At 52.5% G+C, this 15,987-nt stretch overlaps 1 protein-coding gene across 3 annotated transcripts in view; it reads right to left on the reverse strand.

Moving 5' to 3' along the window:
* Nucleotides 1-3,753: 3,753 nt before the first annotated feature.
* The window catches only part of LOC140897389 (rho GTPase-activating protein 39), a 121,283-nt gene continuing 109,049 nt past the window's right edge, over nt 3,754-15,987 (reverse strand). For all 3 annotated transcript variants that reach the window (XM_073309978.2, XM_073309976.2, XM_073309977.2), the window contains 5 exons: nt 11,951-12,024; nt 10,144-10,343; nt 8,237-8,328; nt 6,685-6,854; nt 3,754-6,323 (listed from right to left, as the gene is read on the reverse strand). In XM_073309978.2, the coding sequence (XP_073166079.1) occupies nt 6,129-6,323; nt 6,685-6,854; nt 8,237-8,328; nt 10,144-10,343; nt 11,951-12,024 (731 nt within the window). In that variant the 3' untranslated portion in view covers nt 3,754-6,128. The remainder of the gene's footprint in view (nt 6,324-6,684; nt 6,855-8,236; nt 8,329-10,143; nt 10,344-11,950; nt 12,025-15,987) is intronic.

Raw genomic sequence — 15,987 nt, forward strand, 5'->3', positions numbered from 1 at the left:
CCCTGCTCCGTTACTCACATAGAAAGCCCATGAGAAGAGCCTCCAGTGCAGAGGGGATGGAGGTTGGGTTGTGGAATCCACGTCTGCATCACATCTCAAAGAACTACAGTTACAGTAACCATTTGGTCTTCGAGTAGATGCAGCCGTGTATTCTACAGAGGTGACTCACAAGCAGTACCTCTCCCAGGAGATGGGGCTCGGAGTCTACCTAATAAGAATTGCAGGACCACCCTTCTGAAGTTTGCGTCTGCTCGGGAAGATGTGGTAATGGCGTAATGGTTTGTAAAAGTATGTAAGTACAACCAGACAAGAGCCCTGTAAATGGGCAATATGGAAATGTCACTGAGGAATGCTATTGACGTTGCTTGTGCTCTTGTTGAATGAACCTGCTGAGGGCCGTAGCTGAAGTTATCTCGTATATAGTCTTGATACACGATGTTACCCATTTAGAGATGGTCTGTGAAGAGACCGCTTGACCCTTTATACAATCTGCCTATGACACAGACAAGTGAGGCGAAGCAAGAAATGGTTTAGTTGTAGCCAGACAGAAGGCTAGACATTGCCTCACATCCAAAATTGGGAAATGCTGCTCCTATGGAGATGAATGTGGCTAAGGAAAAAACACAGGTAAATATGCGCCTGGTAAACTGAGACACCACTTTAGACAAAGATTTTGTGTGTGGTCATAAAGTCACCTTGTCTTTGGAGAATTGCGTAAAGGAGGCTCTGCCATCAGAGCCTGCAACTCACATGCCTGCCTTGTAGATGTAATTGCTACCGGCCAAGCAATTTTCTGACACAAGAGAGACAGTGGACAAGACAGTAGGGACTCAAATGGAGGACACATCAGAGCTGCCTTGGGAAGCAGCTCTTGGACCAGAGGATGTAGACAGGAATGCCATTTTAGGAATCTCGTCACCATTAGAGAAGACTGATTTTCCCTGAACAGGGTAAGGACCACATCAAAAAACTCTTCTATTTCACTACATAGGCCATTCTGCTAGAGGACTTCCCACTGTTGAGCAGGACTTGTTGGACGACCACCAAACATTGCTCCTCGTCTTCATTCAGCCATGCAGCAGCCACCCCATGAGATGTAGGGAGCTGAGCACAGCATGCAAGGTACGGCTGTGACTCTGAGCGAGCAGATCATAGAATCATAGAATATCAGGGTTGGAAGGGACCCCAGAAGGTCATCTAGTCCAACCCCCTGCTCAAAGCAGGACCAATTCCCAGTTAAATCATCCCAGCTAGGGCTTTGTCAAGCCTGACCTTAAAAACCTCTAAGGAAGGAGATTCTACCACCTCCCTAGGTAACGCATTCCAGTGTTTCACCACCCTCTTAGTGAAAAAGTTTTTCCTAATATCCAATCTAAACCTCCCCCACTGCAACTTGAGACCATTACTCCTCGTTCTGTCATCTGCTACCATTGAGAACAGTCTAGAGCCATCCTCTTTGGAACCCCCTTTCAGGTAGTTGAAAGCAGCTATCAAATCCCCCCTCATTCTTCTCTTCTGCAGGCTAAACAATCCCAGCTCCCTCAGCCTCTCCTCATAACTCATGTGTTCCAGTCCCCTAATCATTTTTGTTGCCCTTCGCTGGACTCTCTCCAATTTATCCACATCCTTCTTGAAGTGTGGGGCCCAAAACTGGACACAGTACTCCAGATGAGGCCTCACCAATGTCGAATAGAGGGGAACGATCACGTCCCTCGATCTGCTCGCTATGCCCCTACTTATACATCCCAAAATGCCATTGGCCTTCTTGGCAACAAGGGCACACTGCTGACTCATATCCAGCTTCTCGTCCACTGTCACCCCTAGGTCCTTTTCCGCAGAACTGCTGCCTAGCCATTCGGTCCCTAGTCTGTAGCTGTGCATTGGGTTCTTCCGTCCTAAGTGCAGGACCCTGCACTTATCCTTATTGAACCTCATCAGATTTCTTTTGGCCCAATCCTCCAATTTGTCTAGGTCTTTCTGTATCCTATCCCTCCCCTCCAGCGTATCTACTACTCCTCCCAGTTTAGTATCATCCGCAAATTTGCTGAGAGTGCAATCCACACCATCCTCCAGATCATTTATGAAGATATTGAACAAAACTGGCCCCAGGACCGACCCTTGGGGTACTCCACTTGATTACCGGCTGCCAACTAGATATGGAGCCATTGATCACTACCCGTTGAGCCCGACAATCTAGCCAGCTTTCTACCCACCTTGTAGTGCATTCATCCAGCCCATACTTCCTTAACTTGCTGACAAGAATACTGTAATTCTAATCTAATCAGGCTGGAGAAGAAGCTGTATGGGAGTCTGAATCCACAGCGTGAGAAAAATCAGAGAACCAGCACTGTCCTGGCCAGGCCAGGGCAATGAGAATAAGCTTGCCCCAATCTGCCTTCAGCTTGAGGATGACCTGAGGGATGATCGGGTGTGGGGTAAAACAGGAGGGGGTTTCTTCGGGGAGGGGCCTGCTCCAGAACATGAAGCAGCAGTGCTCTTGCAGCCCAAGGGCCATCTCCGACTTGATGAGGGCCTCAATACTGAAGCAAGCCGCATGGCCTGTTCGAGCAGGTACTGCTTCAGGCAAAGGTCCTGAGCCACCCTTTCTTAAACGATCCGCGCCGAGACAGAGCAAGCTGTGTATGTGGGAATCACTCCTCTGCACGAAGGACAATGTTTAAACCTGCTGTGGTCCTCTCAGGGAAACAAACTACCTCTAACACCAAGGGTACTACAAACCATATACAACTAGAAAACTAAACTATTTGCGAGGTTATGCGGCTACAACCACACAGAGCTCTGACTCCAGCCACAAGTGGTGAGAAGGAAGTGAGGGGGGTCAGGGCGGTGCTGTCTCATATAGCCAGGGGAGGGGCCACAGCCACAGGGCACAAGCGCAGCCCCTCTACAGGCACTGCTCGACAATTTCTCTGGTGTGCACACCTAAGGCGCGCACACCTAAGTGGAATACACAGCTGCATCTACTCGAAAGAGACAAATTGGTGTTGTGTATTGCTAACTTTGTTCTACCTAGAGGGACCTGTATGAGCACAGGAGTTTGCTCTCAGTGTTGATCTCTGACTGGAGTCAATTCTTGATGTAGAGTTAATCCCTGGGAAGCAGGTGTAGGGCGGAGATTCCTGGAAGAAGGGATTGCCCTGCATGCTGTTTGACATCCTCTGTTCCAGGACGTGTGTGTGTGTGCAAATAAAACAAAATTACACATAACCCATTCCCAGATTCTACACCACTGATTTCTCCTCCAACAGGACCCCAAGCAGCAAGGCCCCAGAATCTTCTACTGGCCGGTAGAGGGGCAACACTATAACTACAATGAAGAAAATGTAAATCTTTGATGTCATACCTGAAAGGGCTGAAGAGATTTAAACTTTCACACACACACAAATTGACGACAGAGCCCAAGCCTGGGACATTTCAGCCATGAAAGATGAGTAGCAGAGTTGTTACTGGGAACTGCTCTGACATTCATCATGTAGAACAGCACAGCAAAATGGGATCACCACATTCTTAAGGCAACTCCAGAGGGTGAACAGCTCCAGAATACAGACTGTTCCCAGCTTTCTTCTTGCAACAGGGATGGGGGAAAGATCCAGAGGTTCCCACACAACTGGCTGAGTTTGAGCAGCAGCCTGTGTCCATCTGCAAATACTCACACCACAGCTCATCCACCACTGGAAAAGGAAGCTCCACGCGGACGAATCAAGCTTAAAAAATGCACAGGAGGGACAAGGGTTCGCCACTGAATTTTTAATGACTCTTGGAACAGAGGAGAGGCTGCTTCATTGGGTTCATATTTACAAACTGATTGGCAAAAAAGAAAACAATATCCAGTGTAATTCCTTAGCCTATTTTACAGCCCTGGCAAAAAGGGTTGATATAGACAACAGCAAATGTCTATCTGCTACACCGAAGGGCAAGGAAGAATTTGAATCATTGCCCACAATGTTGTTAGCTGCAGTTGACAGCCCTGGGACAGGTGCATATCTACAACCCAATGAAAGGGGATCCTGAGCCAGGCATGAGCAAACATTCCAGCTGATTTGGGGTGAGGATGTGACACCCTGAGCAATGTTGAACAATTTCAATTTCCCAGTGACCCAGGGCTGGTACGTGAACAGCAGGGACCATTCAGGAAGGAAGCAGCTGAGTAAATTCAACACCCTCTTGTGGAAGCCAGAGGAGCTGACTTGCTTCCTAGCTCTGCAGTGGGGTGAGATTGGGAAGCAGCCTGTCCCTGAACCCTTTCTGGCACCCATGACAGACCGATCAGTTGTGACCTGAGGAGCAGGGACTTCCTAACCCAGTATACCAGCACCTCGCATCTGGTACAAGGAGAAGCACCTTGGCCCCTGGTTCTACAGGGCACAGGCCAAACTCTGGCTGAAGATCTTGCACCCCAGGGCTCCCTGACTCATCGACTTCATAAGCTACAAGTGTTCCGAGGTCCCTGTACGTGTCACACCGACTGTCTGAAACCTGTGCTCAGCCATGAGCAGAGAGTAGCCTTTAAATGCATCTGCCAGCTGGAACGTATCCCACTGCAGCTCTGGCTCACAAATGGTTTACAGTCAGGAGAAGGCTGGCTTGTGTTTGGCACCTACATGAGAAACAACTGGGATGAGGGGAATCTGCAGGCACAAGCGTGAATATGGCTTTGGATACCACTGGCGGGTGTAGTGCTGTACAAACAACCACAAGGCTCAGAGATCTGGCCCATAACAGGCCTGCCGCTGGTAGAGAAAATGCTTAAAAAAGAACAGTCTCAGCACTGGACACCACGTAATTAGGAGTTACAGTCTGCGAAGGAATGTGTGACTGGCTGGAGGCCAAGGGGAAACCCACATGCTCCCATTAAGCAGCCTCAGAAAGACACCCCCTCCTCGCTGCGGCTCACCACACTCTCACTGGCCCAGAGCAAGCCCAGAGCATTTATGGCACTTACGAACACGGTCAGCCACAGCCTTTCGGAGACCACCCCAGCCAGCCTCTGAAACACACCAGCTGCTCTGGCTTGCTTTCCTGGTTTGATGACTTACGGCACAAGCTGCCTTGGTGGTAACGGGGACGCAGTGGGCAGAATGCAGGGGCGACTCCTGGCTCAGGCACGCAGCGGACAGAGCATAGTGCTTGGTGTAGCGAGCCTGGAGCAAGCCCTCTCACTCCTCCGAGCACAACAGCACACGCTAACCTAGCGATTGCTTGTTACCAGTAAGTGTCCTCCCCACCCAATAGAGAGTGCATCGGTCTTCCAGCCTGGAGGAGCGGTGCTTGGTACAAATCCGCCACCTTTCTAGCTCTTTGACCCACAGGCCAGTGAGCTGCTGCTCCATCATATACCAGCTCCAAAGACCTCCATGGCCATTCTGGAGGGACTGGCCAAACACAGAAGACCCCTGACATCATTTGCCTCACCCCAGCAGATGTAGAAGGGTTGGCCCTACGACCCCAGGGAGTCCCCCATGCTTGGGGAGTCTCTCCTGGCTGCTCAAGCAGAACTAAGTCAGCACGAAACAGCCCTAGGGGGCCGGGTGTCTGCAGACACTGCCAGGCAGAGGGGAAGCAGACCGTGAGTTACCTGGCGTTATTCCTGCAATGGAAACAGCCCTTATTGCCACCGTATGGCAGGGGCTGGAAGGAAACCAAAGGGACACGAGGGTCCCGCCTTGACCATGTCTCCTGCGCCCCAGTCACCCACCCTTTGCACTAAGGCACATCAATAAGGGTGTCAGACCCACACTCCTAACCGGAAGCCTCTGCTCCAGCTTGCACCCCTGATTTGGAGCAGCTGGTGCAGCAGCTTCCCCATTCCCAATGACATAGGAGCCACTGGGTGACTCCGCGCCAAGCATGGCCCGACGGACCCAGCACCACACTCCAGACTCCCTAGCGCTGGCCAGCCACTCCGCCGGCGAGCCCTGAGCCCTCCCACACTCCCCCAGTTTACGCTGATGCTGGTGCCACAACAGGAAAGATGGCAGAAATCCTAGAGCTGGGAACCCGAGCCTGGAGCGGGCGTTCTGCACCCTCGCGCTATCTCTGGTGACGAGTCCTGGGGGGGGCCAGCCCTTGTGCTCCCCTCCCCGCAGCCCCCCATGGGGGCCAGCCCCTCACACCACCGCTCTGATGAAGCTAGTGTCCAAGTGCACAATGAGCATGCGCAGGAAGGACATCTCCTTGCGGGTGTTCTCGAAGATGACCCGGGGGTCATCGGACTGGCAGCGCAGGCAGTTGGGGGCCATCACCATGGCCAGGTTGTTCACATCCATCTTCGTCTTGCCCACATTAGACGGCTGAGCAAAGATCTGTGAGGCGAGAAGAGGAGATTCAACCAGAACAACGGGGCAAAGGGGGCTGGGGGGGGGAAGCAGCCAGGCCCAGGGAACCAGGCCTCGTTCCGGGGGGTCAGCTGGCGCATGAGGCTGCAGACGCTTCTCCAGACGGAAATCCTGCAGCATGCATGTGGGGCCGGGGGATGGGGGAGCCTCACCGGGGTCAGAGGGCTTCCCAGGGCGATCCTTGGGAGGGACCAGCCCCGCTCCCTGTCAGACCGGGCTGGGAATTAACACATTCTGCTCATGGAATAAGAGGCAAGGCGCCCAGGGCCAAAGCCCCCAGCTCGCGGCGGGGGGAGAGGGTGGCGGTGGGGCAGGGAGGGGTGCCCACCTGCAGGAAGTGGATGAGGTAACACAGGACCAGCCTGTTGAGCTCTGGCAGAAGCTGCACCACGGCGACGGCGGCAGCGGGGTTCTCGTAGTTGCTGATGCACTCGCTGTAGAACTGCTGGGGGATGACGGGCTCCTCCAGCTCCCGGTACCACAGCTTCAGCAGGGAGGCTGGGAGGGAAGGCAGAACGGGGGAAGGGGGCATGAAACCAGGCCAACAAGCCTGCCCCAGCCAGGACACGAGTTACGCTCCGTCGCCTCCCGCAGTTTGACGGGACGCAGCAGCACACCCAGACCCTGGGCCACGCTGACAGACCGCAAGGGCGCTGCGGGCACAGTGGGATGGCTCGAGTGGGAATTTGCCCAGAGCTGCCCGTGGGAAAGTAACACGGGATCTTTGCTGCCCCAGTGCTTCCAACTCTTGATTTCACTGCCTCTCGCGATATTTTATGTTCTTCTTAAAGCCCCAGCTGCTGAGTCAGAAACTTGCAGCAGAGCAACTCTCGCTTCAAATGAGCCTGGCCTCCTGGCTGCAGAGAACAGCTCGAACGTGTCTCCAAGTATGGCCTAAGGGCTCAGCCAGCGGAAAGCCAAGAACCAGGCTCTGCACTGCTTACACGGAAGCCAGCCTCACGATTTGTGGAGTTGACAATATTGCTGACCACAAGCGAATTCTGATTTGACCTCTGAACGCCTGCCTCTCGGGACACAGCTGACACCAGCCGCAGAAAAGCCCCCGTTGCTCCGCAGTGCCACCTACTGACTCACTTGAGCACGTCAACGCTCGCTGGCATCCTTCATCCAAAACTACATCATGTGGTCGCCTGAGACAGTCAGGACTGGAGCCAGGGACCCAGGAGTCCCTCCCTGCCCTATGTTACAAGGACCTGCCACGTGCAGCCCTGCCTAGCTGCTGCTCTCTGACAGGACCAGATCCTGCCTCTTCCCACCACCCAGCCGTGTCTGCAGTGCCCGAGTGCGGGGCCCTGCCTCTTCCCACCACCCAGCCGTGTCTGCGGTGCCCGAGTGCGGGGCCCTGCCTCTTCCCACCACCCAGCCGTGTCTGCAGTGCCGGAGTGCGGGGCCCTACCTCTTCCCACCACCCAGCCGTGTCTGCAGTGTCCGAGTGCGGGGCCCTGCCTCTTCCCACCACCCAGCCGTGTCTGCAGTGTCCAAGTGCGGGGCCCTGCCTCTTCCCACCACCCAGCCGTGTCTGCAGTGCCCGAGTGCGGGGCCCTGCCTCTTCCCACCACCCAGCCGTGTCTGCAGTGCCCGAGTGCGGGGCCCTGCCTCTTCCCACCACCCAGCCGTGTCTGCAGTGCCCGAGTGCGGGGCCCTGCCTCTTCCCACCACCCAGCCGTGTCTGCAGTGCCCGAGTGCGGGGCCCTGCCTCTTCCCACCACCCAGCCGTGTCTGTGGTGCCCGAGTTCAGTGTCCTGCACCTGGCCACCACCCAGCTGCGTGTCTCCTGTGTTCTCACACTGCCTCGGAAGCATACTCTGCACACGTTATTCTGGACTAGCCCATAGCTACATGGCTATCCAGCCTCATACCTGGTATATTGGGATCACTGAGGTTGCTGGGGATCCTCCACTGATCCACTTGCAGTTTCAAGGCGTTGACTTCATCAATGTCGCCAGGTATTCTGAAAGCGAACCCAGAAATACAGCAACTGGACTTTGAGTCCAAATGGACTGCAGAGCAAGCCGCCTTGTTGGAGGAAGCTAGCAGCCATGGGTGTGAGACTGTCACTGGGAGGAGCCCTGCAGAGGTGAATTTGCGGGCTAGTAGCACTTGCAGAAACATTTACTCAGCAAGTCTGTACTGTTTCTTATCCAAGTCAATTTCAAATGGCCCTTCAGAAATCCCCCTGCCAGTCTCTCTCAGTCGGAGCTGCTGGTTTCCTGGTGCCATGCTTGTAGCAGTAGGTCAGTCTGATGGTACAGAGTAGGTCTGGGGGATGCAGTAATCTGAAAGCTGCTTTAGGCCAGGTCCATATTTTAATGGGGTAATTGACATGTGGGACTCTACATGAGTTCTTAATCACACATTTACAGAAGTTAGCTTACAACCTCATTTAAATCTCTCCTTTCTCTCATATTCACATGGGAGCTGAATTGGCAAAGTCCTACTCACCATCAAGACAGAAGCTTCCTATGTGCTGAAGTAGTCAGCATGAGTTCAGTGACTCGGAATCACATGTAACAGTTAGGGAGTATTTTACATGGCCCTGCAATCTGCCTTTGTGCAGAGGCTATTTAGGGAGATCCAATGGTTTGGTAATTACCAGTAACTGCTTTCAAATTGTTCCTTACCCGCCGTACCTAAGGGAGAAGTGATGATTAGGGGCACTGTGCTAAGGTCACTGCCAGATGCTTAGTTAAACAATACTAGAGTGCTGAACATGGAAGCTACAGCTACCCCAGTGACTGGCCAGCGAAATCCCTCCTGGGGTTCAGGGTGCAAGGCCTCCTTGCAGGTCCCTGCTGTTACGTGCAGCAGTAATATGGAAACAGGAATACAAGCACCCAGCAGCTCCGCCCCTTCCCTCCCAGGGATGTGCAAGTTCATCCATAGGGTGAGGCTGGCACCAACTTCAGTCTGACTACAGGATCTAGCTAATTTAGGCTTTCCTGCGGAGCCCTTTCCTGAGGATTACACTGGCCAGTGGGACACAAGAATTATGGTGTTTTGCCGAACTTCCGCCCCAGTTTTGTGCCAGAGAAATTTGTGGTTAGTACTGCGCTCCCCCTGCCAGGATTTTGTGTGGCTCAGGGCAGTGACACACAACATCTCTAGACTCAGCTGGACAGAACACTCGTTGCAGAGCCAGCACGATACCACACCCCAAGCCTCACCAACGCTGCTGGCACAGAAGGATCTTTCCCAGCATGTCTGCCTGGCCATCCCAGGGCTCGGCCTCACTCCCAGAGCTGTCCAACCACAACCACTTCACCAGCTGAAAGCGCAACACTGTGCCAGGCGCTCTTGAGATTCACCCACCATCCCAAGCAGCTCAAATCATTCCTAGAGTGCCTGCAGAAGAAAACGTCTCCTGTGACGCATGCTAAGGGACTAATGCTCCTTTGAGGGACTGCTGGTGGCACGTGCCTGAAACACATCCCCGTGAGTGGGGCTGATTCTGCTGGAATAGCAGGGTTCTGCTGACTCACTGGTGCAGGCGCTCGTTACCCCAGCTGCAGAGAAGAGAGGTCGGAGGAAGCCCCAGGCAGAGAGCCTGGGTTGGGACAGCTGGGGCAAGGGAACCATGATGGTGTGTTAGCCAGAGGCTTAGACCGGGGTCTGTAGTACTGGAGAGGTGACTTTCTGCTGATTGTGTGAGTGCAGTTTTGGGTGGAGCAGGGACAGCTCCTGCTTGTACCCCCACTTCTGACTGGTCTGAAATGTGGACAGAGCCAGAGTTCTACGTAGTGAAATAGCTACCATCCCTAAAGCTCACCTGAATATTCCTTCAGTCTGTTCTCCCCCCAGGGCCAGGACTTGCTGAGACAGCTGAATCTGTACCCAAGGCAGCTTGTTCCCCGGATACATGTCCCGCTGCCGTAACATGATTTCCTCCAGAGAGCTCCCAAACAGCGATGGTGTCACAATGGCATTTCTGGCGTGTGTTATCTCCTCCATCATTGGTTTACGGAGGCCCTAAGGGCACAGAAAGTGTTTGTTAACTCGTGCTATAATGTCGTATCTCTGGGAGATCAGCCACGTGCAGGCAGAGGCAGCAAGCAGCCCTGGGGCGTGGAGGCCATGGCTCACATGGAAGATGACCAGATGGCCACAGGGCCACGTGCTTATAGGAAGTCCTGCAACAGAATCCCTGTTATGCAAAAGGCATGTGCAAGGACCAGGAGCTCGAATGCGTTAGGCCCCAGGAGAGCCGGGAGACTGCTGGCTGTGGGTCAGAGAGATTTGGGGACGGCTCTAGTGTTACTTTCTGGCTCTGTTTCCATGTTCTGATCTTTTCCATTTGGGAAATACTCCTGCACCCCTGCCAGGATCCACAGTGTTGGGGCAGCAGCAGGGATGAGCTCGGTTCTGGGGATGGGCTGTGAACAGATGCTGCTGCAGGGCCAGCAGGGGGCACACATTCGTTAGATCAGCTATTTCATTCAAATACCTCTTGGCAATGGAACAAGGGAAAGCCAACATTCCAAATGCAGAGGCGAACTCCCGGCTCTCTCCATTTCCAGGGGATCTTTGTGTGTCCATCTTTCGACATGTAGAAGCCTGATTTGCAGAGGCACTGAGCACCTCCAAAAATCAGGCTCCAGCTGGACACCCAAAACCCGTGGCTTCTGGAGAATGTTGATGAAGACACTAACTTAATTTCACATTAGAGAGACAAGGTGGGTGAGGTAATATCTTGTACTGACCCAACTTCTATTAATTTCACATGGCCAAGGGGAAAATCAAACCGCCTCTAGCCTGCGCTGGTGCTGAAATGACCGGCGGCACCATGCAGTCTGCAGAACAGCTGCAGCCCAGCAGAGCTCAGCTCTGCCAACAAGGTTGAGGAGGGGTAAAAGGAAACCTCCCTCTGACTGCCTGGAGCGCCATGGATCCCAGAGCTCCGGCTGGAGTTATGTGGAACACGTACCGGTACGTTTCCTGTCCTGCCAGGGGGCTGGGCCCCTGCTACCACCCGACGGATGTGTCAGTGCTCCTCCCTCTCCACGGAGCTCTCACTGCGCAGAGGCCCCTGGGGAAATGTGACAAAATCCAGCCTCTCTGGGATCCAGTTCCTCGGGACAGGTGCTGCTGGAGGGCAGGCTGCATGACAAGCATGGCGCTCCACCAGGGCGGGGGGAGAAGTGGGCTGTTCCTGGACCTCCCTCTTCTAGGAATGTTTAAAATGAGACCCACGCCTGCTTGCAGGGAAATGCAGCTGCCAGCTATCCCTTCCCCCCCATGGGATGGGCAGTGCCTGCTCCTTCCAGGGAAAGCTGAGCACTGTGTTTGCCACATGGGCCAGGAATATTCCCCTACAGGACCTGCCTGCTGGGCCCCATGAGCACCCTGCATGCTCCCTGCCCAGGCAGGGTACTATCAGGGGAACAGAGTCTGGGAGTCAGGCCTCATCCACTGTGTGGCTGTGAATCCCCTCACCCCCTGCAGCCCAGTTCCCACCTCTAACACAGGACAGCACCCTGGGGGCCGAGGGCCTGAAGGAACCCATTAGTGTCTGGGGTGCTGGAGAAGGCAACGTAAGACATGAGAGCAAAGCCTCCAGGGCACAGCAGGTGCCTCACCTTCTTGCCCCCAGTAACCGCCACCTTCTGCAGCTTCCGGTAACAGAACCTGGCGTACGTGCTGATGGGCAAACCTAGGAGAGAGAGAGAGACATGCCAGTCAGTCCCATGGCGTTGCCAGACCCCCAGAGGAAAAATGTGGTCACCATGAATACTGGGGGTTCTCTTGACAGGGCCCCTGGGCTCTGTCCCTCCCAGAGAGCTGGGCTCTGCACCCTGGGAAGGACAGGAAACATCTGAGTCTATGGGCTCTGAAAATGAACCTGTACGATTTGGGCAAGGTTTGCACTTGCAAAAACCCTCAACACCTCCCCCTTCTTCCCCTGAGATACAGTCTGAAGGGGCACCGTTCCCTTACTGGACCCCAAAATTAACGAGTCCTCCCTCAAGTGCTGTAGGTGCGTTGCAAGAGCTCTCTGCATTTCTTTTAACAGCTGCTTCTAGCTGGAATAACCTGCGGAGCAGTCTAGTGCCCCTGCCCCAGGTTCAGACCAGTGCCCTGCACCCTCCTGGCCCTGCGAGCAGCATGGCTGTCCTAGCCTGCTGGCAGTGCCATTAGAAGCCCAGTCCCTGGGGCTCGTGGTGCTCGGTGTTCTGGCTCAAAGCACACGGATCTGAACCTTGCATCCCACCGCTGAGGGCTCCCAATGCTCCAAGCACGAATTGCCGCACCGCTGCTTTGATCCTCTGAACACACTATGTGCACCCAGGAGAGTGCAAGTGTCTGGCTCCACATTCCCTTCCGCAGGCACCTGCCGAGCTGTGTCTGGCGCGCTCTGACCGTACGTGCACCCTGTCAAAGGAACTTCTGCACACAGAGCTAATTCTCAGGGTGAGATGGAGGGTAAGTGCCCATGTATCACTGGCAGGGCACATGGAGATGGCAGCACGCTGCCTGGAGCAGCAACTGGCCAATGCAGAGGCTGGGCAGAGGGCCCTGCCCAAAGGAGGAGAACACAACTTTCCTTTGCCTGAGCCCTCAATTAAGAACAAGCATCATCTACATGCAGAGGGAGAGATCCCTTCCCTTGCCCCTGGTTCTCGCCTTCATGTCTCTTTTCACCAGGATAAAGAGCTGGGAACCCAGCTGAATCAGCACATGCACTAACAACTCTGGTTTCATTATCGCTCAGCCCTGGGAGCTGGCTCCGAGGCCTGAGCCATGGAGCAGAGGGTTGGTTTACAGAAGGGGGTGTGGGCTAGAAATATATTTATACTGTCAACTGAAAAAAAGGAGCTATTGTGTGACTGGCTTCTCCTAACTCGTCTGCCTAACAAAGAATCACCCAGGGCATTTGGGGAAGACAATATTGTTTATTGATTAATTTAATCCAGGTAAATTACATTACACAAACATCAAAAGGATTTTTCCTGTGTGAATCCTTATAGCTGCATAAATACTGGAAGGAATAAAACCACCCTGAGTATTCATTTGTTGTTTTAATGTGCTTCATGCCCCATTGATCTTTATTTTCTGCAAATATTCCAGTAAACAAGCTTTGCTGGCACAAAGACTCTCCAAATGTGAATTCTAAACTCAAACATTCACAGAAAGAGAATTGCCAAACTAGCAAACAACAATGCAAACTACAAATTGTGGATTTTACATGTGAAGATGCAATTTGAAGTTCAAATTTTTATTGGTTAGCTCCATAGTTCATCCAGTCAGGTACAGAAACAATGCCTGACTCTTATGTAACCCAAGCATGAACTTCAAATTTCAAGTATGCACAAAGTACCAAGAATTATTCACTGGAGGAATGAGTGAATAATTTCAAACAGCAAATAAACGTGCAAATGTTCGCCCTTTGCTCACGATCACCTCCCAGGCAGCGAGGTGAAATTCACAGAATGTCTCACTGGGTAGGCAGGGTCCCCTGAGCTCTAGTAACTAGTGAAGCAGTGATTACAGTGCACTGAGCCAAGGATCAAGGAGCAGACCCACATGGGACAGACCGAGATGGCTCGTCTCCTGGTTGTACGGAATGTGCCTCAAGGCGCCATAAGTGAAGAACTGTCAGTTCCAAAACTTAGTGTAATTTAGCAGCATCTGCGAGCTTGTCTACACTTATAAGGCTGCAGTGGCCAGCTGCGCCACTGTAGCACTTCAGCGAAGACGCTGTCTACGCCGACAGGAGGGCTTCTCCCATCGGTGCAGGTACTCCACTTTCCCAAGAGGTGGTAACTCCATTGACAGGAGAAGCCCTCCCGTTGACCTACCTCTGCCTATACCAGGAGTTAGGGCGGTGTACCGTCACTCAGGGTGTGGATTTTCCATTCCCCTAAGCAACTTAGTTAAAGTGACATAAGGTGTAGTGTAGATCAAGCCTTAGACATGAAGGCCATAACTTCAAAGTGCTGTCTACACAGCTATTGTTAGGGCAGCAGTGCAGCCCCAGTCTGTCGACCCAGGCTCGGGGACCTGCTGCCACTGGCTGCATAGACACACCCTGATTCGGCACCTCTGGTACGCTAATTGACTCAGAACTCTAATGCCTTAGCTGGAGCCTGGCCTCCCTGGAGTACCGAAGCTGATGAATCTGCAAAGACCCTAAACTCGCCAAGCTAGAATGCATGCATGTAATTTTATTGTGACGGGGCAAGGTGTTGGATTCCTTTCCATCCAGCATTCACCCCCGCATGGACAGCAATCACCACCTGACTGGGGCGAGGTGGTGCTGTCATGCACTCAGGGTACATGCTGATGTTCCCAACCCCTACCTAAGGGTCCATGTAGCATAATGCACAACTCCAGAAGCAGAGAGAAAAGACCAGTGAATTCAAGGGGGAGCAGCTTCCTTCTCCTCTCTCAGCCAAACGCTAGAGAAAACCATCCCCATGTGTGAGAGATGCGAGGGTGCAGAGTGCAGCTCTCCATCTGTTGCACATCAGACTTGCATAGGCTCTATGAAATACAGTAGAACTCCAGAGCTACGAACACCTTGGGACTGGAGGTTTTTTGTAACTCTGAACAAAACGTTATGGTTGTTCTTTCAAAAGTTTACAATTGAACATTGACATAACACAGCTTTGAAACTTTACTATGTGGAAGAAAATGCTGCTTTTAACCATCTTAATTTAAACGTAACAAGTATAGAAACTGTGTCCTTTCCTTGTCAAATCTTTTTTTCAAAACTTCCCTTTATTTTTTTAGTAGTTTACATTTAAAGCAGTACTCTACTGTATTCTTTTTTTGTCTCTGCTGCTGCCTGATTACGTACTTCGGTTCCAAATGAGGTCTGTGGTGGCCTGGTCAGTTCGTAATTCTGAGGTTCTACTGTTCCCAACTCTGAGGTTCTCTTGTAAGGAAATATTGTCACAGCAGAGCTCGGCTCCTTAGGTGCTTCAACAATAAACCGAGGCCCCCCCAGCAAACGGCTGTTTGATTTGCCCTATGATAAGCTAGCAGAGACTGTAAAGAGGCTGTATAGCGCAGCCAGTTTGCACACAGCTAATCTGCAGCACAACACAAAGAGAGAGAGAGAGCTCTGCATTGACCGAACACTGATTACTGATCCAAAACTATTGGCCTTTTGTTTCATTTCAAGCCAGACCCTAACTGTTTACTTTAAAGGTGTGTTCAGATCTGCCCATTTGATTCTCTGCCGTGTCCAAAACTTGCTTCAGAGCTCCAAACACTTGGGGTTTTTAAAATCAAACGCTCTGTATTACAGAACAGCTTTCACTCATCATATAATTTAGGTGACCCCATCACAATTTCCGAGCTCTGTGAACCTGTGCCTCTGAGAGCGACTGAAACCTCTCTGGCTGCGAATTAAATAGAGGGCAGCCTTGCCAAAAATATAATAAATAGACAGACACTTCACAGAGGCCAAGAGAAACGTGCAATCACTCTCTCCCGCATGCCCGCACAGACATGTTCATCCAGCAGCCAATCTAAATTCTCGAGCACAATGCTGAAAGAAAAATGTCCTCCTGGCTGGTTTGAATACAGCAGCTGGAAATGAAACACTATAAGCACACAGACTGGGAAATACAATGAGAAATGGAGTCCCAGCCCATTCTCTTGCCTTCTT

This window comes from Lepidochelys kempii, chromosome 13, assembly GCF_965140285.1.
Source record: "Lepidochelys kempii isolate rLepKem1 chromosome 13, rLepKem1.hap1, whole genome shotgun sequence".
NCBI classification, from domain to species: domain Eukaryota; kingdom Metazoa; phylum Chordata; order Testudines; family Cheloniidae; genus Lepidochelys; species Lepidochelys kempii.